General features: G+C 37.7%; 1 protein-coding gene across 1 annotated transcript in view; it reads left to right on the top strand.

Annotated features, from left to right (window-relative positions):
• The window catches only part of TAF1B (TATA-box binding protein associated factor, RNA polymerase I subunit B), a 56,839-nt gene extending 32,659 nt beyond the window's left edge, over positions 1 to 24,180 (top strand). Inside the window, 7 exon segments of the mRNA XM_036873156.1 lie at positions 7,941 to 8,088; positions 12,424 to 12,601; positions 13,172 to 13,218; positions 15,740 to 15,830; positions 19,397 to 19,467; positions 20,019 to 20,241; positions 23,831 to 24,180. Coding sequence (XP_036729051.1) covers positions 7,941 to 8,088; positions 12,424 to 12,601; positions 13,172 to 13,218; positions 15,740 to 15,830; positions 19,397 to 19,467; positions 20,019 to 20,241; positions 23,831 to 24,035 — 963 coding nt within the window. The 3' untranslated portion in view covers positions 24,036 to 24,180.
• Positions 24,181 to 25,820: the final 1,640 nt, after the last annotated feature.

The following is a 25,820-nucleotide window of genomic DNA, read 5'->3' as shown; positions in this document are numbered from 1 at the left end:
TCTTTTGTATTTATTATATAATATACCCAGAGGCTATTAAATAGTGGCATTTGATTGAAAAAATAAAAAAGCATTCCACTGATATTTTAGTGGTAAATGTGTAAGGGATATAACTTCTGCTTATAAGCAAGGACATTTAAAAAACTGAGTTATGGGTGTGTCAGTATCACTCATGAAAACCAGTGTGTGAGATAAATAATCTTATCTGTTATTTGTACCGTTCACCAATATACTGAAACCAATAGTAAATTACTCCAGTCGGAAAATGTATGTTTGAGGCTACATTGATGATACTTGTTTTAGGAGAATCATACCTCATGTTTGCTAAGTGAAACCAGTGATTTCATGTGAATTATCTGTGATTTGGTTTGATCCCGTGCCAGTATCCACCCCTAGTACCCAGCATGCTCAGCCCAGTTCTCCCCCTACCTCTGCTTCCCAAGACAAGGAATGAGAACCAAGTTTTATACTCATCTAAGGAAAACTGAATAATGACAAAGGTTAGCCTGCTACAAAAATAATCACATAACCCTGCCAAAATCAAATCAAATTTATTTGTGGATTGTCTACTCTTTTGGATACGAGCTTTTAATCTGCTTTAGTACAGTTATGTGAAATTTGAACATAGGTATTCCACAGTCAGCAGAATATTTGGAGGACAGGCACATCTTAAGAAGGAGGACTCAGGTTTTTCCCAGCTCTGATCCTGGGGCCAAAACAAATAACTGTCTCCTGTTCAGTTGGTCATCAGTTCATAAATTCAAATTTATTCATAAGGTTTATCTTGGTCTGTGCAAGTCGACAGCATGTTTCTGAAATGATCTCATCCCCAGGACCAAGACTGTATTCACATAAAATAATGTATTCACCACAAACTTCCAGAAGATTAGACTTTGAACATAAAAAAGTATTTTTTGCTACTACTGATAGATTTACAACCATTAAGATAATTCTAGCAGAGTAAAAATGCGAATTGAACTGTTTTGTGAATCATAATGCATGTGGAATTCATTTTATCCTTCCTCCATGAATAATATATTACAGTGCTTTGTCATTTCTTCTGACATTTTTATTCCTTGTTAATTTTCCTTTGCAATAGGAAGTCTTGTTTTAAGTTTGGGTTAACAGGTGCATGTAGCATTAGCTTTTTCTCAGCTGAATCTTTGCTTCAAAACAACACTAAGAATAAGTAAGGGTGAGGCACTGTACTTTTTTTTTTTAATAGCAAAGCAGGAAGTTCACCTCTGACAGGGTATTGTAATCAGGTTTATCACAAGAGCCTGCTGTTGTGTAACAGAAACTCTAGCTTGTCCTTACCTGTCTTAAGGCATTGCTTCATGAAGGAAAATAAACTCACTGGAATATTTGTGAAATTCAATAAAATGCTTTCCCAAGCACGCCATTTTTAATGCATGCTAGAACAATTTATTATAGCCTTGTGGTCTTTTAAAAAACATATTAGCCTTGTAATTTCTTAGTATTATAATTAAATGAATCTATAGCACTCTAGAAGCCCTATGTGCCATATTTACTATGCCTTTTAGACACATCCTCAGCCATGTCTCGTAATAGTCCATATTCCCTTCCTCCCCTCCCCCACTTTTTCAAGAAAAACGGGAAGGTTTGGGATGTCTTCAAATGACTGTTTACTTAACTGACAGGCAGCTTTTCTTCATTGTATGCTTTGCCTTTGCTTACAAAAGTGCATTCACTATTCCATAGTATGTTGAAACTTTTAAGTGGAAACAGCTTTTCATTAACAAAGGCAGCATTTTCTTTCCTCCTTCCATGTCTTAGCTTTCTCTACTAAGTCTTGGCTTCTTCAGCAGCTGTACCTCCACCAGAAACGACAAAAGGTGCAATTGTTCTAGGAGATGGTGATGAAGATAATGCCAGTGGAGTTTTGTGTGTGTGGGCTGCTGGGGACTGTTTTTCTTCTGTGTTTGGTTTTGCTTTGTTTTTGTTATTCCAGAAAGTTGAGCACACCTTAAAAACAAATCAAAGGGAAAGGGGAAAAAAGCTTTAAAGACCCTTAAACCTTTATCCTGTGTGAACTGTTTCTTTCCATTAAATTGTTCTGTTAATATTTAAGTGGGCCCCTCTGTCCCACTAACAACAAATCTGACAAAACTCGCTTTAAAACATAGGGTAATGCAATACAGAGTATGGAGTATTGATGTGGTTTGTTTCTTCTAACAAGCGGGCCATGAGAGTTTGAGTCTTCCTGCCATTACCCTGACATAAGAGCAAAGTTCAGGAGAGGAGACAGGTGTGCAAATTAAGTTTTAGTATTTCCAACCATCTCCTTTTTCTGAGTTGTGATTCCCAACCTCCTGGTAGGTAGCTGTTTCATTTTCCTTATTTATTTAATTTATTTTTTATTTTAAAAAATAAATTTATTTATTTATTTAATTCATTTATTTGGCTGCGTTGGGTCTTGGTTGCTGCACGCGGGCTTCCTCTAGTTGCAGAGAGCGGGGGCTACTCTTCGTTGCAGTGTGCGGGCTCAGTAGTTGTGGCTCCTGGGCTCTAGAGCACAGGCTCAGTAGTTGTGGCACATGGGTTTAGTTGTTCCGTGGCATGTGGGACCTTCCCGGACCAGGGCTCGAACCCATGTCCCCTGCATTGGCAGGAGGTTTCTTAACCACTGCACCACGAAGGAAGTCCCTGTTTAATTTAAAGATAACCTCCTCCTCGTTTTTCTGCCTCTGCCTCTTCTGCTGCTTTATTTTTGAGTCAAGTTTCTGAAGTGTGGTGCTGATTTGAAGCATCAGTTACTTCTAGCAAAAATCTTTCAGTTCATCTGGTAGAATAAACTAAAAATCTATTCTTTTTCAGGGATACCATCTCCATATGGAGTACCAAATAGTCAAATTGCCACTTGAACCAAGGTTGGGCCTAGACACACTTATCTCTGTTACAGATAGAATTTATTCTGCCAATGACTTAACACACAGTAGGGATACTTCCATCTTTTCAGCCTTGATTTTCTTTATTTTTATGTATTTTAAAACCCACAGACCAATTTTTTAACACTTAATATGTAACGTACATGTTATTCTACCATGGTCCTTGACAGTAATTCTAAATCCTCTCAAGAATTAGTCATTTCATCATCCCTCACTAGACTCAGCAAGAAGTAATAAAGAGGAAACTGGAAATTCATTCCAAAGTACATCTCCAGTATTTTGAATGTTGATCAACAGCATCCTCTCTGAGTAAAAAGAAAAGATGTAATGCTGGTTCAGCCAGACCCACTGAGTGGCACTTTGCCATGATGATTCATTTTGCCTTGGAGCAGCCTTACACCCTTTGTGAAACTAGGTCCCGTTGGTTGAAGGAAGAAAAAGACTCCTCCAGAGCTGTCAGTCACTCTTTCAGCCTCTCCAAATGACTGTCTTGTTGGATCAACGTTGATACACTCTGAGTCTTCAAACTCTAGATTTTTTCACCATCTTACTCTGTAGGCCGTGTGTAGCTCTTGGGATTGTTTGTGCAATCTTTGTTAGAGTAATAATCTAACAGGTTTGAAACCTACCTGAGGGAAATTAAGACGAGTGTTATGATAACAGGTGTTCTCAGTTTTCCTCACTCCCACTCCCTTCCAGAATTACTACTGCCAGGCAGCATGAATAGAAACCAGCTGATGTGTTCTTTTGTTCCTGGCTTCCCACAACATCTTAACCATCACTGGAATTTGTGGGTGTGCTTCTCTTGTCAAGCTTGTGAAGTAAAACCATCTGAGGGTCTCTTCCAGGCTACAAGAAAAATGAGGTTGAGAGCCGCTTCATTTTATTTTATTATTATTTTTTTTGCACAAGAATATCGTGGAGAGCTTGTTTAAACTACAGATTCTTAATCCTAGTGTTAGGGATGGATTTATTAAGTCTGGTGTGGGATCTAGGAATATTTTATGCAAGCATCTTGCAAGTGGTACTGATAGAAATGGTGCTTTGAGCAGTACAGACTAGGTTTCTTATTTCTGCCTCTGTCGTTCTTTTGTTATTACATCTTATTCCACAAAACATTTGAGGTAAAAAGTAGACTAATTAGCAGATAACCAAAGACCAGTATAAAACAAAGTACTATTATACCTTAACTAAATATGCAAAGTTTTAAACAGGATTCTGGTAGTCCTCTTATTCTACTTAATACATCAGAGATTCCCCATGCCAAATGAAAATACAAAGACCCAGCAGCTTCTATGAGACCCTTTCCTTGGGTGTGCTCTGTACATGCATGCATTTTCTAAAAGTCAAAGTAAGACTATTCTAACGCAGTCATTAAATGTTCACTGTAATTATTATCTATCCATGTTTTGGAATCTTGTCAAAATTAGAGCCTGATTCCCCTCTCCAGGCTAAGGACAATGGGACAGAAAGAAAAATGTGACACTGTGATCATATTCTCTAAAACAATGCTGTGTAACAGTACTCCCAGCCTTCTGCCCAAGGTTGGATACTTTGCTGTGCTAGTGGTTCAAGAGTGGCCTGCCTTGGTTGGAATAGGAGCAGATGTCTAGGGGGGGTTAGTCCATAGCCAGCCCTGTAGGGACAATTGGGCCACCACTTCAAGTGATGTCGGAGGTGGAAGGGAGCGGATGTTAGTGTGGATGTTTTACACATATGTTAAGTCTTTTTAGCTTACCAGATTCCTTTTCATTAATGACCTTGCAATTACTTGTCATGAATTTATCATCCATTAAATTGGTTTTTTGAGATGGTTATTTTTCAAAGGGGAACATTCACTGCTCTAGTGTTTGTTTTGTTTGCAGATAAAAGTACTTAATTTCATCTCCTACCTTCATTATTTGAAAGGATTAGGGTTGCCATAAATCTTGTCAGTAATGTTAATTGTTTTAACTTGAAAAGATGCTTCAGATTTTGTGCGAAATGCAGCAGATGTCTAAATAAGTTAATTTTATAAAGAAAAAAGAGAGCTTTTGCCAAAAGTCACTGAGAATATATGTTTTCCTTTTTTCTCTTTTAAATTCACAGATTAGAATACAATTAATAGTATTTTAGTGTACAAGTAGAATTACTGTATCTCAGCATTTAAAAAAAGACTTGAAAGGCCCCATTGCTATTTTGGATTGACAGAAATTTACTTTGTATTCTTCAGCTACAGATTAATCATATGTTAATAATATAGCTAATTGAAAGCCTTCTTTTTCCTAATAAAACTCAAGAGTTTAGACATTGAAATAGTGGTATCAAAATAAATACAATACAAAGAAGGTTGTAACCTCAGGCAAAGTAAAATCAGGCATAGTTAACACTGATTGTTTTCTATAAGCATACTCTTTTTTTTTAATATTTGTTTATTTATTTATTGGCTGCATCGGGTCTTAGTTGCGGCACGCGGGATCTTTTGTTGCAGTGCACAGGCTCATTAGTTGCGGCGCGCGGACTCTCTAGTTGTGGCACGTGGACTTAGTTGCCCCGCGGCGTGCTGGATCTTAGTTCCAGCTAAGATCGAACCAGCTTCCCCTGCATTGCAAGACGGATTCTTAACCACTGGACCACCAGGGAAGTCCCTATAAGCATACTCTTGTACCATTATAAAGCATTTCCTTGTGCTTTATAATTGCATATGAGCTGAATGTACCAAAGTAACATTTAACAGAGAAATATTCATTCCTTCAGTTGGCTTCCAAACACCTTCACACATTTAGAAAATGGGCAAGACATGACATAATGGTATTATTGGCACAAATTGTTGGGAAACAGATTTTTGCTTAGAATAAGGAAGAACTTTTTAATGATTAAACCCATTAAAAATGGAATAAACTACCTTCAGGGAAGGTATTGAGTTCCCATCACTGGAGATTTATAAGAAGGGCTAGACATATACCTGCTGGGGATTTTGTAAAGTTAGACCATATACTTTTAAAGGTCTTTCCAACTCTGAATTTGCCGATTAGATTATTTCTCCTACAAGGTGATGTATGAAGTGATTCTGTTACACAAAATAGTTTACTGAACTGATATTATCTTTCTCTCTTACCACTTTTTTTTTTTTTAACTAGGCATACATACAGAAAAGTGAACATATCACAAATGTACCCAACCTGATGAATTTTCATAACCTGAACCAGCCCCGAGATCAGGAAACAACCTTCTTAGCACCCTAGGAGCTCCACCCTTATGCTCACTTGCAGTCATTACCTCCATGACTCCAAGAGTAATCAGTCACTCTCCTGACTTCTAACCGTGTAGACTAGAAGCTCGGTGCTGAGTTGCTAAGTTTTGTACTTTACATATGGGGAGTCATTCTCTTTTGCATCTGGCTTCTTTTAACATTATGTTTTGAAGATTCATTCATACTGTTGCATGTAGAGCATTCATTTCTTTGCTGTATAATGTTCCATTGTGAGACTGTATCAAAATTTACTAGACATTTATTCTTGTACTTACTCTATTGTTGATGGCATTTGGGTAGTTTCTAGCTTGGGACTTTCACAAATAGTGTTATGAACATTCTAGTGCATGTCTTTTCATGGACATGCATGCACATTTCTGTTGGGTATATGTAGCTAGAGCTGCTTTGCTGTAGAATATGTCCACACTCAACTTTAATAGATACTGCCAAACAGGTTTCCAAAATGTTTGTATTCAGGCCTAGTTTTAATGGGGTCCTACCGTATCGGAAATGATAGTTTTTCTGAAATCCCATAAGCCTTAAAAAAAACTCTTGCTTGTAGTACTCGATAACTTTCTATCTCATCCTATAGTTATTTTTGTACACTGATCCCTTTTCTAGAGTATAAACTCCTTGAAGAGATCACTTTATTCACCTTTATATTTCCCAAAGTATGTTGCATAGAATAGACTCTAAATTTAATATTTTTATGTGAGTGGATGAGTAAATGAGGAAAAATTATATGTAGTATTAATAAGAAGAATGTTTGGAAATTGCAGAAATATAAGTAGCATACCCAATAAACTACAAGGGTGATCTTAAAGTGAACAGAATTAATTTATTAATATTAGCTCATAGATTTTCCTGAATTCTATAAGACACTCTTATAGGCTATTAAATGTGGGAAAATAGAAGTTTGAATTGCACATTTTTACCTATTAGACTTAAACCCTGGTGTCATCTCTCACATAGAAGCATGTGAATATTATGTAACACTGAGCTAAATCTGTTAGCTGTGAATTTGAAGATTGGCGAGAGGGTGCCGGTGAAGGAGGGTGAGAGGGAAGTCGTGCTTTGGAGTGATTATGACGACATTGTAACTCCAGTTGGGTTGCAGCTGTATACCAGATTCTTCCATGATTGGCAAGAAGTAATGATTTCACTATACCATGGGTAAGGCCAGTAAGAGTTCTATGAGCCAGATAGAATTTTAATTTACCAGTATTACTGTTTAAAACTGCTTAGTGAGGATATTTGGGATTTATGGGCGTTTCCCCTTAATGCTTTTCTCTACATTCCAAATTTTATTCAGTGAATACATATTACTTTTATTTTTTTTGTTTTTTATTTAAAAAACTTTTTTAAAAATTTATTTTAGATTTTGGCTGCGTTGGGTCTTTGTTGCTGCGCATGGGCTTTCTCTGGCTGCGGTGAGCGGGGGCTACTCTTCGTTGCGGTGCACGGGCTTCTCATTGTGGTGACTTCTCTTGTTGCGGAGCATGGGCTCCAGGCACACGGGCTCAGTAGCTGTGGCACTCGGGCTCAGTAGTTGTGGCTCGCGGGCTCTAGAGCTCAGGCTCAGTAGTTGTGGCTCGCAGGCTCTAGAGCGCAGGCTCAGTCGTTGTGGCGCACGGGCTTAGTTGCTCCAGGGCTCAAACCCATGTCCCCTGCATTGGCAGGCAGATTCTTAACTACTGTGCCACCAGGGAAGTCCCCATATTACTTTTAAAATCAGAAAGTAGTTTTTAAAATAATTTGTGTTGCAAAAATTGCTACCTTGACTATCTCTTTCATTCCAGTCTTGGCCTAACTATGAAGATATCTATAAAAAAATAATTGAAGTTGCCACATTTTTAGATTTGCCACGTTTTCCAGACATAACTGAAGACTGCTATCTTCATCCAAACATCTTGTGTATGAAATACTTGATGGAAGTCAATCTCCCTGGTAAGTGTGTGGTGTATATAATGAGCAAGCTTTGACTTACTAAATTATTATGAACAATATATTGCATCTTCTCAAATCAGAGACTATTAGAGTCATCTGACAGGGTCCATAGTAACATGAAGCTTAATTTTAAAATCCTTTCTTAAAATATTTTGGACCATTTAAAATGGGTAAAAGGACACTTTTCAGAAATAATGAGTTCTATTTTGGTGTGAGGGATAAGCTTGAGAGAATATGTTCGGTTTTTACAGTAAGTTTGCTGAGTACAAGTAAAGTAACATATGTTTCAGTATGTGTTATTAATTACCTAGGTACCCACTCTTCCCAGAAAAGCAGCACTTCTTCATTTGCATGAAGCATGATTATTACATAAAGAATTCTAATTTTAAAAATCCCAGAAGTTAATCTATGGCAACATTTTTGTTGTTTGCTAATATATTGCTATTTCCAGTCCCTAAAAGAAATGGAGATCCAAGTCTGGTAGGATGAAACACAGAATGTGAAGACAGCCTTACTAGCTGTTGTACACAATATACCAAGACCCAGGTAACCCGAATGGAATCTGCCGATGGAATCCATTCCTGAATTTCTTGCTAAACTAGAAATGTGAGAAATGCAGGATTTCTATTCTTAACAGAAAATACAAACATGGTGTGACTATATTATTGCTTAAGCAATATAAAAAATGTGATTGAATGTATTTTTAATAGGGGAGGAAAATACATATATTATATGAAAAAAGCAATATGTAAAACTGTATGTATGACATAATTTTAACTATAAAAATAAACATAAATTGGAGTAACATATATACACAAATGTAAATATTAAGTCTATACTTTTAAAATATTTTTTTAAAAAGGAAGAAAATAAACTTTTCAAATACATGATTTATTAAGCTAAGGAATGTACGTCTCCGGTTAAGATTTCAGAAGCCACTAGCTATTTGATTAAGATTCCAGAATTTGGGGACTTCCCTGGTGGCGCAGTGGTTAAGAATCCGCCTGCCAATGCAGGGGACATGGGTTTGAGCCCTGGTCTGGGAAGATCCCACATGCCGCGGAGCAACTGGGCCCTTGCTCCACAACTACTGAACCTGTGCTCTAGAGCCCGTGCGCCACAAGTACTGAGCCCGTGTGCCTGGAGCCCGTGCTCCACAACAGAGAAGCCACCGCCATGAGGAGCCCGCGCACCACAACAAAGAGCAGCCCCCGCTCGCCACAACTAGAGAAATGCCGTGCGCAGCAACGAAGACCCAACGCAGCAGCCAAAAATAAATTAATTAATTTAAAAAAAAAAAAAAAAAAAAGATTCCAGAATTTGTAAAGTCTGACTTCTGCGCTTTGGCATGTTACATAGATCAGATTATTGTTTTGGATTTTGGTTTTTTCATTTACTTTTTTGATGGTTCTTTCAAAATATGGAAAGTTCCTGTGTTCTCTCATATACTCCCAAATCCTGAGCTTATAATGGGAATGCTAAGATATGGAAGGAATACAAGGAATTACCAACACGTAACTGACACGGGCTGGGTTATGGAAAGTGTCTAGCTCACGTAGTTGCTGTTGGACAGAGATGAGGCTGGCAGTATTTTCTGACCAGTGTGTGTGATTTAATACTATTTCTTACCTAACTCTTCCTGAGAGTAACAAGTAGAATTAAAACCATTATAATAGGCAGAGAGACACTACTAGCATCTGATATGGTTAAGTGCCTTTTTTGGAGACTGTATTAAAAAGAACCAGGATAGAGAAATTTTACTTCTCACAAACTGTTCAATAGAAATAATTTGAAATGTAGGAAAAAAAAGTATACACAAATGTTATTGACCTTCTTATTTATACTGAAAAATTAGAAATAAATATCCTACAGAAAGGTAATGTTTAAGTAAACAATGTTTTGTATATTCAGTGGAACATTATGCAGCTTTTAAAATCATGTTTGTGAAGAGTATATAAAACATGGCAAATGTTTATGTTATAATAAAAACTGAAATAGGCCAAATTATAAAATTATATATAATATAACCATAGCTACATAAAATTAAAATATTCATTAAAATATTAGAAATAAATATACCAAAATATTGAAGTGCTATTTCTAAGCTATGGCAATGCCTTTTTTCCTTTCTTCTACCTTTATGTATCTTGTAAATGTACTGTACTGAGTTTGTATTACTTAATTGTGGGGAGGAAACAACACACAAAATAGATCGACAGACTAACATGTAATAGTCCCTGCACCTTAGGATTTTGTTTTTTTCATTAATTAATTAATTTATTTTGGCTGCGTTGGGTCTTTGTTGCTGCTCGCGGGCTTTCTCTAGTTGCGGCGAGCGGGGGCTGTTCTTCATTGCCGTGCGTGGGCTTCTCATTGCAGTGGCTTCTCTTGTTGCGGAGCACGGGCTCTAGGCACACGGGCTTCCGTAGTTGTGGCTCACGGGCTCTAGAGCGCAGGCTCAGTAGTTGTGGTGTACGGGCTTAGTTGCTCCGTGGCATGTGGGATCTTCCCAGACCAGGGCTCGAACCCGCGTCCCCTGCATTGGCAGGCGGATTCTTAACCACTGCACCACCAGGGAAGTCCCTGCTCCTTAGGATTTATATTGTAAAATGTGTCATTGATTGACAAAGCACCCATAAGATTATAAGAAGACCTCTAGAATATTGCCATTTTCAGAATTTAAAGTTTGCTCTCTACAGTACTATCAGTTCTATGGTGCTGTTGATCAAAAGAAGAAACCTGTGTATTTGGCCCTTTCCCAGAAAGCTAAAAGTGGTTTTAAGCATACTGGGGCAACAAATGCCCCTCCTCAGTGCCTTTATGTATGACAGTGTCATCTCTGGAACTAGGTAGAAAGGTTTTAGCAAACATGTCACACACACCCTTACTGAGTAAGCACTGCCTCTTTGATGGCTTTGAGTGAACTCCAAACACATTTCTTAGTAATGTCCCTCATACTGGGACTGAGGAGCCTGCCAGAGAGAATTTCTGGCAGCTTTCACAATCATGTATATAATTTGTGGGGAACTTTATTACAGAGTTTCCAAAGTGCCTCCATCTATATTACCTCATTTGTGAAGGTGGGAAGGGTGGCAGGTGGGTATTCTCATTTATAGATGAAACACAGGCAAGCTGAGTGACGCCTGGCTGGTAGATGGCTGAGTACATACTTAAATCCAGCTGTCCCAGTCCAGAGCTAGCGCTCTTTCCACATAATGCTCCAGTTCAGAACCCTGTCCTGCTTAGTTTTTCTCTGCTGTCCTGGCTTCCTTCCTCATCATTTCTTCCACTTGCTCTTTTATTACTCTGTACTTTTGGCATAAGAGAAGCAGTTTCAAGGTAATTAATTTTAAATAAATAGGGGAGACATTTTTCAAGAAATGCCATTCTTTATAGTAATAATTCTATATATAATAATATATACTATATATGCTATGTGTAATATTATATATACAATTATAAAGTTAAAGTATTGTATACTACATTAAGAGAATAGAATCAATAGGACCTAATGACTGAATGCGTGTAGGAGATTCAATATAATACAATTTATTATGCTCATAAATAATAGCCATTCTACTTGAATTTAATTAAAATAGAATATGGTACATCCTAGGTACTTAAATTAGTGAGTAAAGAAATTTGCTTAGTACTTTAGAGTTTTCAAAGTATATTCACTTGTGCTATCTTATTTAATGTTTATCCTCACCATAACCCATTTTAGATATTAAGAAACTGAGGTTAGGTGACTCTAATTTGGAATCACAAAGCTAATGATTAGAAAGCCTAAATACATAGGCCGTAGATTTTCTGGCTCCAAGTCCCCCATTATTCCGCCTTGAGTAGTAGATGCAGTCTGTGCTGAGCATGTAGTTTCTTTGGGAAAGCAGTGCAGCTAGTGAGATGCACCTCAGGCTTCCAGCGTGCTAGCCAGGCTTCCTGCTGGTGAGTGAGTGTGCATTTTTAGAGAAGCTCTTGGTCTTACAGGCGAGTTAGTTTCAGATAAATGCAAATTGCTGTAGAAACACAGACAAGAAACGTGGATGAAACAATAGAAAAGCGGTGTGTGGCTGTGCATTCGGTGCCAAGGTGCGTCCTATAAATAGCAGGTGTTTTGGGAAGTCAGAATAGGAGAAGGTACTCCTTGCTGGCATTCAACCATTAATTTTTCTATACAAATATCATTTCTTGGTTTACTTTATTTACAAATGTATGTCTCAGAGTTCTAGCATAGTATCATATTTAAAGATAAACTTATCTCATAGATATACACATTAGTATAGTCTAGTTAGCCAAAGAATTTAATTCACATTTTACTGTTTCATTCTTCAACAGATGAAATGCATGATTTAACCTGCCACGTGGTGAAAGTGACTGGAATAGGAGAAGTGGATTTTCTAACATTTGATCCTATAGCTAAAAAGGCAAAAACTGTTAAATATGATGTACAAGCTGTAGCTGTCATTGTAGTGGTATTGAAACTGCTCTTTTTATTGGATGACAATTTAGAATGGTAAGTGTATGTCAATTTTATGAGGAAAAAATTGTATTGTTTTTACCTAATTATTCAGAGTAAAGGAATCCATATGCTATATCTCAGTAGAAAATAGAGACTCTCAGGTGTTAATAGAACATTGACTAGTAGCAACAGTTAACTTCTTACATAATATTTTGACTCAGCTAGTTGTGAGAGATTTCATTTTCCCTTAGTAGGTTGTTTGGATCATGTTTTCTTCCTATTTTTAGGTAGATACACGTGTTTCTCATTGCTCTACTGATTTCTGGATTTTAAATCATCATACACAAATCCTGAAGAGTCATTTAGCACTTCATCTGTATACCTTTAGGCTTCTGGCACTGTGTCTTCAAAGATTATTTTGGAAAGTAAAAGAATCTTAAAATGCCAACAAAGAGTGGCAGTATTTATAGTGTCTTCTTCCCTGTTTCAGTGATTGCTTCTCCATTAAAAGTTGGCATCAGTTTCAAGTACTGTTCTATACGTTTCCTTCAGAAGAATTCAAAATTTAACTGTCTTCCAATAAATGATTTCTAAATAAATTGATTTGTTTATTTGTATCTCCAGGTCTTTGTCTAATATTGCTGAGAAATATAATGAAAAGAATGAAGAAGGTACTTACTTTTTTTATCAATCAAATTCAAAGTGATTGTAAATGGTGGATTAAAAGATACAATAAATATAGGGAAGAAACTTTGAGAAATATACAGATACACATATACGTATGCATATATACAAATTGTACCTTGTACCAGAATGTTTTATATGTATAATTAGTTAATTATATCTCAAGGCTACTAAAAAACCTCAGTGACTTCCTACTGTGTGTAAAGGCCAGCCTGCTTTTTGTTCCCAGCTCCTACTCACTAGCCATACTAGACCATGAACTTACTGGCAGCTTTGCGACTGTACCGTCTATTCTAATGCCTTCAGCCTTTGCTCACGTTGGTCCTTCTACCTGAAGTGTTCCTTCCTTCTCACCCCCTAACTCCTTCTATCCCTGGCAAGTCCATCTTCATGCTTCAAGGCGCAACATAAATGCCCTCTTCGGCCTCTCTTCACACCCACTCCCCAGCTCACCTCTTCCCAGACCAGAACCGATGACCCTGCCACAGCCACTCCTGCCCAGACTTCTCTTAGTTGTTTAACACACTGAATTGTAACTAGCGGACTAAGCATGTCTATCCCTGTTAGGCTGCCAGTATTTGTAAAGGCCTGGAGTATCTGCCGCATAGTGACTGCTGTGTAAATGACAGACAGACAAGTAGGTAGATTGCAAGCTTCTAGAGGGAGGGGCCATATCTTTTTTACTTTTTTTTTTTTTTTTTAATGTATCTTTAGTATCTATCAGAGTGACTGGCCTAATATCCACTTAATAAAGTGTGGTAAATACATGAATTCTTACATTCAATTCCAGTTTCTTAATGTTCTCACTAGGATTTATGTTCATTGTTTTATTTTTAATTTCAGCTTTTTTGAGGTATAATTGACATATAAAATTGTAAGATATTTAAAGTGTACATTGTAGCAATTTGATGTGTTTGCATTGTGAAAGGATTCCCATGAAGTCAATTAAGACGTCCATCACCTCGCATATTTACCTTTTTGTATGTGTGAGAATATTTATGTTCTCTCTTAGCACATTTCAGGTATACAATACAGTATTACCAACTATAGTCACCATGTTTTACATTAGAGCTTATTCATCTTATAGCTGAAAGTTTGTCTCCTTGTACCAATCTCGCCCTCTTTCCCGCACCCCTCAGCCCCTGGCAGCCACTTTTTTACTCTCTATTTCTATGAGTTTGACTTTTTTTTAAAGATTCCACATATATGTTCATTGGTTTTAGGAACTTAGATTTAATGGTGGCAATTAGTTTGTGTGTTCTTTCCAGAATATGTGCAGCATGCTTCTTTCTGCACATTGCTTCATGTTGGCTCCTACATAGAGTAAAAGGTTGGACAAGATGTTTTCTGACGTTAAAGGGCCTTCATAGACTGTGTAGACATTTAGAGTAAAGGGTGTTTTGACATATTATCTTCCCGTGACCCTCAGAATAAACCTACAATGTCAGCAGGGCAGGGACTGTGGTCCCCATTCTCTCTGCTCTCCAGCTGTCCGCGGTCCCCTGCCTTCCCACATTACTGATGAGGAGTTTAAGAAGTTATGACTCACTTAAGGTCAAAGAACCTTGTGTTCTATTAATTGTTATAGTTTTCCTTCTTCCTTATAGCTCTTTTGGTAGTTGCCTGTCCTCTGTGGCTCTGTGGCCTACAAGGCCATAAGTATTGATTATATTGGCCAGTTGAAAGATCTTTAACTAGACATTGAAGGGAGACTATCTTCATTAGAGAATATATAAAAAATTCAGCCTTTCGCTCAGCCATCTTCCTCCTGTCAGCCTTCCTTTCTTCAAACTTCCTCACTCTCTAAGCCTCTTTCCTGCTTTACCTTTAATTTCATTTTTTCCCTCCCTACTCTTCCCATCTCCCCACATGGATTGAATAAAAGAGTGAGGAGTGTAGTTTTATGCTTGACTGTATATTCAATTCTGTTGTCTATCTCACCTTGACATCTTGAACACACACTCACTCCACCTGTCCAATGCAGTCTACTTTCTTACTTATCTCTAGAGTCTTTGGATTTGGATTAGGATTAGGAAGAACAGAAATAGGAGCTGATGAAACTAGAAGTCTGGTGCCATTGCACACATATAGCCATCGTTTGTTCCTTAATTCACGTACTCCTAGACATACTGGAGCACCACCCTGTGCCAGGCACTGTGCTGGGATTTGGGTCAGGAGGAAGAGGCCTGATTGTGTAGTCTTCTACACAAACAAAATATGTCTTCTATTCCCAGGGGGGTAATAGTCAAACCTAGGAGAAACAGACGTTTTTGGTTTCGGTATAATTTAGTTAGGGCCACAGTACAGGTAGGAACTCAGAGAAGGGAGTGACGGCAGATTGCTCAGCAGTTGTGTTAGAGCATGGAGACAGCAGCACCTCCCTCCGTAATCTCCAAGGGCTGGTATATAAATGCTGAGTCACATCAGTGAGTGAAGACTCAGAGGAACAGTGTGTGTTATAATAATGTGATGTATTTGGTTCATAATCATGGATTTCATTTCTTTCAGATAAGCCATGGTTTGATTTCAGAAAATGGTACCAAGTTATGAAGAAAGCTATTGATGAAAAAAAACAAAAATGGGAGGAAGCCAGGGCAAAGTATGTTATCTCTTCTAGTTTTAGATTTACCTACTTTATTTTCAAGTCTGTTACTTTACATTTGAAAGCTGAAGTTTCATCAGTTTAGACTCACCAGCATTGTGACATTTTTTCGAGAACTATTAACCCATCTATCCAAATTAACTTTTTTCTTCTTTCTATTACTATTAACTAAACTAATAATGTCCTTTTTTATTAATGTCCTCCTTCTGATCCAGGATCCAATCCAGGGTACCATACAGTCAGTCTCACTGTTTGACTTTGAGCTCTCATTCTGACGTAGGTCCATCGTGGTAGAGTGGAAAGAGCGTAGCGTTAGAGACAGACAGTGCAGGGCTTGAATCCTGATTGTATTACAGCCAGCTGTTTGACTGTGGGCAAATGACTTAAGTTCTTAGCCTCAGTGCACTAAAACATAGTTAGCTCATAAATTTTCAGAGACACTATCTTATGAAATATAGGGTACATTGCTATAGATCTCTGATTTGAACGGTTTTATATCTATTCTTAGAATTTGGAGTCTCTGTGAGACTTTGAAGAAAAAGTTAACATCTCTCTAGTTTATGTAAATTTACAGTAGTACTCATTTGATCAAGTAATTTTTATATCCCTTGAGAAAAGTCAAGGTTCCTCAAATTAGTTAAAATGATAATTCATTCAGCTCCAGTTTCCTCATCAATAAAATAGGGCTAGTAATGCCTGCTTTATACTCTTAACTAAGAACTAAATTTCGGTTTTTGCGGGTAGAATTAGATTATTTTTCCTCTAAATTTAAGAGAGCTTTTAAACAGAGAAACAGACTTACAGAGATGAATAAAGTGCTGTGGGAGAGAGGATCCTTGCCGAAAAGGGGAGAAGATGAGCAGTTTCTTCCTGTTTGAGTTGGATAATGATGAGGGAGAAGAGGTGGGAGGTGAACTTCTTCTGAAAGCCGCGGGCACCCGGGGAACTGGGCGGGCCCTTCCTCTTCCTTGTTGGAGAAGTCATTGGATCTCAGCAGGTATAAGAGTAGCAGCAAGAACAGAAGGTTATCCTGTGTTTTTAGGTTGTCTTGGAGAATCAGCCATTGGACCTTCATTTTTTGGGGCCAGCTGGGGTTGTCCTGACCGATACTGCGAGGCTAGGTATTCAGGGGCCATGCCACTTGGGCGTCTCAGTAGTGAATAGGCATTCATGAACTCAAACTGGGCAACAGCTTACACTTCAGACATAGCTATTAGAGCTCAAACTCATGTTGCAGTGCTACAATCAATTGCACATCTAAGACTTCCTGACTTTTTAGCTACTTTAAGGGAGAATTTAGTGACCAAAGAAAGTACGTCTAGTTTCAAAATGGCATTTTCCAGACACACACCAGGCCCCAGGGAGGAGCTTGTCCAGGGCATCCATTACCAAGATCCTTCATAGAGTATGTGCTTTGGGCTGAGTGAGGTAACTTATGTAAGTCACTACTGAACTGATGTGTGGGCACAGAGCCCCAGTGCGTGCTGATTACCTGCTTTACCCTCCCCCACCTCCATTGCTGACGTAAATTTCTAATTTTCCTCTCTATTCTTCTGGACGTCATCTTCCATATTGTCAGATAAAAGTTATTAAAGTATTTTCTATAGCTAAGCATGGGTCCCTATGCATGCGATTATGAAAAACACTAATAAACAGTAGTTGAAAGCCTAAAAACCCCTTTAGAGACTGCTTTGATGACTTCCAGTTTCCATGGAGATGTTGAGAAGAACATGGAGGAAAATTTCAAAGCACTTGCCGAAAATCTTTGCAGCCTTTTAGGTTAGGCAAAAATTTTCTTAGATATGATACCAAAAGCATGATTCATAAAAGAAAAAAAAAGATAAATTAGACTTCATCAGAAGAAAGAATTTCTGTTCTTCAAAAGACCCTGTTAAGAGAAGCTACAGGCTGGGAGAAAATATGTGCAAATCACATATCTGATAAAAGATTTGCATCTAGAATATATGAAGAATTCTCATATAGTAAGAAGACAAACAATTCAGGTTTTTAAATGGGCAAAATATTAAGTTCACACAAAAATCTATATATGAATATATGTAGATAGATATACTTCATTCACAGTGGCCAAAAACTGGCAACAACCCAGATGCCCTTCAGCTGGTAAACGGATAAACAAACAGTAGCATATCTGTAAAATGGAATACTATTCAGCAATAAAAAGGAACAAACTTCTGATACATCCAGAAATGTGAATGAATCATAAATACGGTATGCTAATGAAAGACTCAAAAGGTTACATATGGCCTAATTTCATTTATATGACATTCTGGAAAAGGCTAAACTATAGGGATAGAAAAACAGATCAGTGGTTGTCTGAGATCAAGTTCAGCTGTGGGTACGGAGAGGGGTTGATTGTCAAGAGGCATGAGAGATTTTTGGGGTGTGGAACTGTTCTGTAGATTAATCGTGGTGGTTACACAACTGTATGTGTTTATCAAAACTAGTGGAACTGTACACTGAACAGGGTCAGTTTTACTACATGTAAATTATACCTTAATTTCTAACAGTGGGGAAACAAATCACGTGGGGAGACTGGACAAACAAAGCATACGGGGCTTTGTGGCATCCTGGAGAAAATGTTAGGACTTTGTAGTGGGCCTCTGTTTTTTTGTAGCTTTTGTAGTTTTGGGAAGAGGTAAACAAAGTAAAGTAAATTTTTAAAGAAGGACTATCTAAACAGTATTATCATTTTAGATCGCCCACCTTTCCCATCTTCTGAGCATATGACCCCAAGGAAGTAGGAGTGCCTCCTTGACTATAGCATAATTGCCACCTGTATGGGCGTTTATTATAAATACATAAGAAAATCTATCTAGATTAGGTATTCACAAGGAATTTTTAACAGTGGGTTTATCTAGGGAGTGGGATTAGACTGTTTAGGGAACTTCTTTATTATTAAGAGATTTTTTACCTTGAGTATGTTGTCACTTATTATTTGATAAAATAAATAACATAAAGATATTTGAAAGAATCACAAATGACAAGCTCTCTGAATATTTTAAATGTGGTATGGTTCATTAAAATTTAGGTCACCCATAATTTTCAGGAAGACCATCACCTATTAACCATGATTACACCTCTACATCAGAAGGTGGGCACTTAGGGTTAACTTTGTACAAGTTATCAGAATCAGAAGTACCACTAACTTCATCCTCAGCAGAAGGGCATTTGGCCAAAGACAGGGAGGAACAGTTATTTCTTAGGTGGCTCCACTTTATGAGAACAGACAGCAAGGGAATTTTATGGTAAGGGAAGCTGTTTCTACATTTTGATGTAATTAATCATTTCTTTGGGATCTTATGGCATCTGGGAGACTTTGGGGAGGAGCATATCATTCTGTGGCCTTGCTGCCTCCTTCAGTGCTACTTGCCTACTCCTAGGTCATAAGCTCTATACAGACGCTTGTCAGTAGGTCATTCTAAGTCAGAGCTATTACACGGGGTATCACGAATTTCAGACACTGCTTTAGAGAAACTTCTCTGAAATGTGTTGAGGTCCATTTATTCTCCATCCTGCTCCAAATGTTTTTCTACCTTGTACAGGTATCTATGGAAAAGTGAAAAGCCACTCTACCACTCAGCCATTGACAGATCAGTGGTATGTAAAAGAAGGGGTGAGTTGCATTTCCTCTTGCTAACGCCAAGTAACAACACGGTTGTAGAAAAGCTAAGTATCTTAATTTGAAAAGTAAATGCATGTGTACTTTCTTCACTTCTTTAGGAAGTGTTCCAATGCACATCCAAAGAGACATCATCCTCTGCAAGAAATGTCCGTAGGAATCTTATCTATTTGTTTCAGGAACATTGCATTATTCAAAACAGAACTTACGTTTCCACCAAAATCTAAAATGCCATATATCTATGACTTTCAGAACTCTTTATCTGGAGAACTGCCTTTAGGTTGTTTTGTTCATTCTTTTTTTTTTTAATTGTGGTAAAATATACGTAACATAAAGTTCACCTTTTTAAAGCCTTTTTAAGTAGTTCCTTGACATCCCTCATCCACTGTCAGTTTCCCCTAGTGTTATGCTCTTATATCGCCGTGGTGCATTTGTCAAAACTAAAAACTAACATTCGTACATTACTATCAAGTAAACTACAGACTTTATTTGTGACTTAACATTAGTTTTTATTTTATTCCTTTTCTTTTTTCCTTCATTTCCAGAAATGGTCGTGAGTCTACAAAAACAATTTAGTACACTGGTTGATTCAACACCAACTGTTGAAAAAAAAAGCCCTTCAAGTTTTCAGTTCAGCTGGACCGAAGAGGGCAGTGATAGAACTTGTTTCCATGGGCATAGCCTCCAGGGAGTCCTGAAGCAGAAAGGCCAGTCACTGATGACCAAGAATTCCCTCTATTGGCTGAGTACTCAGAAATTCTGTAAAAGGTATGTGATGCTCTTAGAAATGACAGGATAAAAAACATGATGAAACTTCTAGTTTGGCCTGAAGTAGTATTCTTTTCTAAATAAAAAAAGGCCATGTATAATTTAAAGGAGTTGGTTGTAGTAAGAGCCAGATAGGTTATTTGTTGGAATTAGAAGGTGGTGAACTTAGAGTCAGGACACTCAGAATTACACAGTGAGTGTTGTTTAAGGGATGGGGGTGTTGACTAACCTTACGGTGATAATCACTTCACAATATACACATGTGTCAAACCAGCATGTCGGACTCCTTAAACTCACATACGTTGTATGTCAGTAATACCTCAATAAAGCTGGAAGAAGTTTTAGATTATAAAGACTTTTCTGATGGTAATCTTATATTTTTATACTAATCTCATTCCCATATTGACATAGGAATTGTCTGAAAGGCACATTCCCACAGTTGAGAGGACGTGCTCGTGAATCCAGCTGTTCACATCCCAGCCCTGCCGCTCGCTCGTGTGTGCGCAGGTTATTTACCATCTCTACAGCTCTGTTGCCCTGATTGTAAAAGCAGGCTGCAGTACTGACCTTCCTCCCCTTCTCAAAGCCTCTAGCAGCTCCCGTCTCATTCAGAATAAAGTCAAAAGCCCCTGTGGGGCCTACCAGCCCCCGCTCTTCTCTGACCTCCCGCTCCTCCGCCTGCCGTGCTCGCCGCCCAGGTTCGCACCGGCCTCCTGGCCGTTCCTGGAGCTTGGCAGCCACACACCCCACGCAGGCCTTGGCACGTGTTGTACCTTCAGCCTGGAATGCTCTTCCGCCGTGTGTCTACAGGGGCTCACTTCTTTCAGGTTTTTGTTCAGATTTCACTTCCTCGGAGAGGCCTTTCTTAGCCATCCTGGCTAAAATATCACAGCTCCGCCCTCGCACCCACACACACCTCATCTCTCTCTAACCCCCCTGCCTATCTTTTTTTCTTATAGCTTTTGTCACTATTGAATGTATTATATTATGATATATATAACGTATTATTATATATTTATTACATATTTTTATATATTTATTTATATTATTATACATACACTAGAATGCCAGGTCCTTGAGTGCAGGGACTATGCCTTATTTAGTGAAAAATCTCAGAGCCTAGAACAGTGCGTAGCACATAGTAGGTGCTCACCAAGTATTTGTTGAATGAATGAATGGAAAATAGAAGCTGCCTCATAGGGTTTTCATGAGAATTAAATGAGATGTATGGTGTCTGTCACATAGTAAATACTCAATAAATGATAACTATGATCATTTTTTTAAACGAAACTAATTTTCTGTTGAAGAGTTTAACTTCCTGAGTTGAGTATCAATCAAGGATAAATAAAATGTAGAAAATACAGTAGAAGATAATAAAAGGAAGTTATCTGTATTGAAATTTACTGCTCAAAAAAACTTTAGCCGAGTCTAGAATGGTTAAAGAGTATAACTGTCTTAACAGCAACCGCGAAAGGCCAGAATCCCAACCCCCGGTCAGCTCCGCATCTGCGGTGATACAGGCCTTTGAGCGGTCAGTGCAATGGCTTTTTAAGATTTAAGGTTTCGTCGAGAGGAGGAGAAAAGGCTGTAGCCCTGTCCCGCGAGGGGCCCACACACAGGACCGGGAAGTTAGGACGTGGCGTGCTGGTGCTGTTCTGTCTGCAGCGTCAGCCTGGGGAAGTTAGAGGGGAGCCTGTACCCTACGCTTTTCACATGGCACGATCAGTGGACTTTTGGATGTTCCTCGTGGCTTTAATACTGTAATAAAAGGTAGTTAGTTACAAATAGAACTTGGTATAGTCGGAGATGAAACAACCAAGATATTTTTCTCTGTAGGAATTACAAGGCTAAACACCAAACCATGTAGACGAATAATTTTATGATCCCATGATTTTATGCACCAAAATCATCCGTCGAATCACCTTGCCTATTTAGACCATAGCCTAGAACCACAGAGTAAGCAAAAAAGCATTCAGCTAACCTATGAAAAGGTCACTAAGTCCATGACTAAAGCTTTACACTTTTCTCAGAAGGCTCACTCGGAGCTTGCTTACTCTGCCTGGGGGTGTGTTTCCGTCAGGCTGAGTTGTCTGATTTCCACATTCCTCATCATCAAAAGAAACAGAGTAGGCAGGAGACTGAGAGGTGTCTGCTGATAAGCGCCTTGACAGCAAATATAAATGATATTCATTTGACAAACAATAGAGGAACCAGCATCAGAAGCAGAAGCAGACAAAAGAACTCAAATTACAGTGGTCTGAAGTTCATTCGTGACACACAGTAGCTCCACAGAACTAAATAAACCTGACCATGTCTCAGCTTTAACACAGAGCGTGTCCCCAAATTGTGTGCATCCTCTCTAGATTTGTTTTTCTTACCTGTATTTTCTAATATTTCCACAGTTAAAAGTGGACAGGTTGTCACAATATAATTGTAAAGGCTTTAAAAAATATGCTGAATATGCTCTGCTTAATAATAACCAAGTAATGTATAACTCAGTTTTAAAAGATTTCCATCCAAAATGGTCAAAATGAAATGTTTTGATGCTTAAGAGGGCAGATCTTCAGCTACATGGAGAATTTTGTTACACAGAAGGACTCATTTTTGCGGGTTCAGAAGAGACAAACATTGTACTATAAAATAATTTTGAGAACACTCAGGCCTTGAGAACTAAGCAGAGAGAGGCCGCAAGAGCACTTCAGATACTCTAAGGTGTTTATCCTTCTTCTCTGAGGCGGAGCCAACAATCTTGATGAATTTAAATGATTATATAGTATATTTGGTTTTATCACTTAAAACTTTAGGAAAATTTAAACTTTCTGAGTTTATGATAAGGAATGCAATCCTTAAAAGATATTGTTATTGATTCAACTTAGAAATAAAAAGTCTTACTGTAGCAGATACTTCGTATACCTTTTCTTAGCTTTCTGTTGTAAAAATAGAGTTTTCCTTATGGTCCCTAGGCAAGAGAACAATATTTTTACCCTTTTTGTTGGTAATATTTTGTCTGAAAGAATCTCTCTTAATATAGAGAAAAATTAGAAAAGAAGAAATTAGAGTTAGAAATTAGTAGAAGTTTTAGAGATTTGATGGTAGTGAGAGATTTGATCAGATTCAGGTTCTACTACTTTAAAATAAGCAAAATTGCTTTGTAAACTCTTCTTTCTATAATACATACAGAATTGCAACATACATTATTAAGCCTGGTGTCTTATTTTGGATGGAAGTTAGGGATTATTTTTTTTCTTTTGTTTGTTTTAAAATATGTCCAGAATCTCTCCCTGTCTGCTTTTGTTTGCCTTGACCATGGTAAGAAGAGGGGGGCCCACCTGGAGTGGAAGAAGTCATGAGACCTGGCTCTGTACCACCTGTGTCCCATTGCATGGTGGCCAGGAACAGTGCTGAAATCTTTTTCCTTTATGAAATTTAGGATTCCTTCCAAATTGTTCTGTTTTCTTCCAGCTCAGAGTACTATTTTAAGCCTAACCATATATATTTTTTAAGTTATTTGGGGGGTGTTCAAGGGATGGATGCATACGTTTCTAAAAGACCTTTAAATGTAGTGTCTTCCTTTTTCTTCCCCTTCTAGCTATTGTAAGCATGTGACAACCTACGAAGAATCAAATTTTTCTCTGAGTTATCAGTTTATACTAAATCTCTTCTCCTTCTTGCTAAGAATAAAGACCTCCCTTCTCCATGAGGAAGTGAGCTTAATAGAAAAGAGACTTTTTAAAGCAAAATACAGTACAACAAAAAAGAAATCTTCAAGATCCAGGAAAGTAAGAAAATGTTGAGAAAAATGAAATGGAAACTTTCTGGGGAAAATATTTTAATAGTGACAGTATAACAATGGTGAAAAATAGAATTTTGTTGCAAGCGTGTACATACGTACAAATATATGTATCAAACCGCTTATAAAAATGTATATTAGAAAACAGGTGAAATTTGTTTGAATTTATTTTTTAAATTATGAATGTTCTCATTGTTAAAATAACAATGTTGTATAAATGGTATCCAGGAATTTGTATTCATTGTATTTTAAAGCTAAATTTTCTTTTTAAACTAGATCACTTCCTTAACTCTTTATATCCCAGAATAAATCCCAGATGGATCAAAGATCTAAACATTATAATCTTTTATATATACATATATAAAGTATTAGAAGAAAACAAGTGTGAATGCTATGATGATCTTGGATTGGGGAAGGACTTTCTAAGATGTCTCAAAACCAGAAACCAAAAGGAAAAGATTGATGTGACTACAAAGTCAAAGGCAAATGACAAACTGGAAAAATGTATTTGTAGTATATGATGGACAAAGGAATAATTCCTTTAATGTATCAATGCCACTTGCAAAGCAATAGGAAAAAGATAAGCCGAACAAGGGATACGAAAAGATAGCTTTCCGGAAAAAAAACAAAAAACAAAAAACAAAGGCCAAGCTAAAAAACATGATAGGATACTCAACCTCACTCATATTAAATACAAATTATGGAGATATTATTTCCCACATGTTAGATTGGCAAAGATTATAAAGGTTTATAATACCTGGTGAGGATATTGGAAAATGAGGCATTCTGATTCATAGTTCATTTATTCATGCAATAAACCCTTACTGAGCAACTTCTATATGTTCCAGGCACATGCTAGACCCTGGAGGTACAGGACTGAACAAGGCCTTTAAAGATCATCTATTCTAATTGGGCAGGGACAAATAGTATACAAATAAATAATACTTGGGGTAATGAAGTGCAATGAAGAAAAAGTAAAGGGTAAGTGATGAGGTGGGCCATTTTGTAAAAAGTAATTGAAGGAGGACCCTCTGGGGAGGTGACATTTGAGCCGAGACCAACTTGTATGAAGTACAATCGAGGGAGCAAGCCATGTAGCCATCCAGAGGAAGATCATTCCAGGCAGAGGAAACACGCAAAGGCTCTGAGGCAGGAGTACGCTTAATGGATTCAGGGAATAGCAAATCGTTTGGGTCAGCTGGAGTTTTGGGGTTGAGAGGGAGAGAGGTAACAGATGGCTTGGAAGAGATTGCCTTCAAGGCCATGATAAGGGCTTTGGCTTTTGTCCCAAATGTGTCACAGGAAGCCATTGGACATTTTTGAGCAAAAGAAAGATGTGATCCAACCTATGTCAAAAGGATCAGCTTCAGTTCTTAAATGTAGGAATCATCAGCATATAAGTAATATTTTAAAATGGTGAGACTACATGGGATCTCCTAGGGAGTTAGTATAGAGAGAAAAGGTTTTCACAGATGCTCTTTATGAAGTTGAGCAAGTTCCCATCTACCTTAGTTTGCTGAGAGGTTTTGGTCAGGAATTGATGTTAATTTTTTTTTTCAGATGCTTTTCCTGCATCTATGAGGTGCAGGTTTTTCTTTTTTAGCCAGTTAATATGGTAGTTTACACTGAGTTACAAATGTTAAACCAACCTTAGATTCCTAGGATAAACCCCACTTAGTCATGATCTATTCTCCTTTTAAAGTACTGTTGAATTTAACTTGCTGAAATTTTGTTAAGAAATTTTGCATCCATATTCATAAGGAATGTTGTTCTGTAGCTGTCTTTTCTT

This window comes from Balaenoptera musculus, chromosome 13 (assembly GCF_009873245.2).
Source record: "Balaenoptera musculus isolate JJ_BM4_2016_0621 chromosome 13, mBalMus1.pri.v3, whole genome shotgun sequence".
In the NCBI taxonomy this organism is placed as follows: domain Eukaryota; kingdom Metazoa; phylum Chordata; class Mammalia; order Artiodactyla; family Balaenopteridae; genus Balaenoptera; species Balaenoptera musculus.
This window is presented reverse-complemented; position numbering and strand designations above follow the sequence as displayed.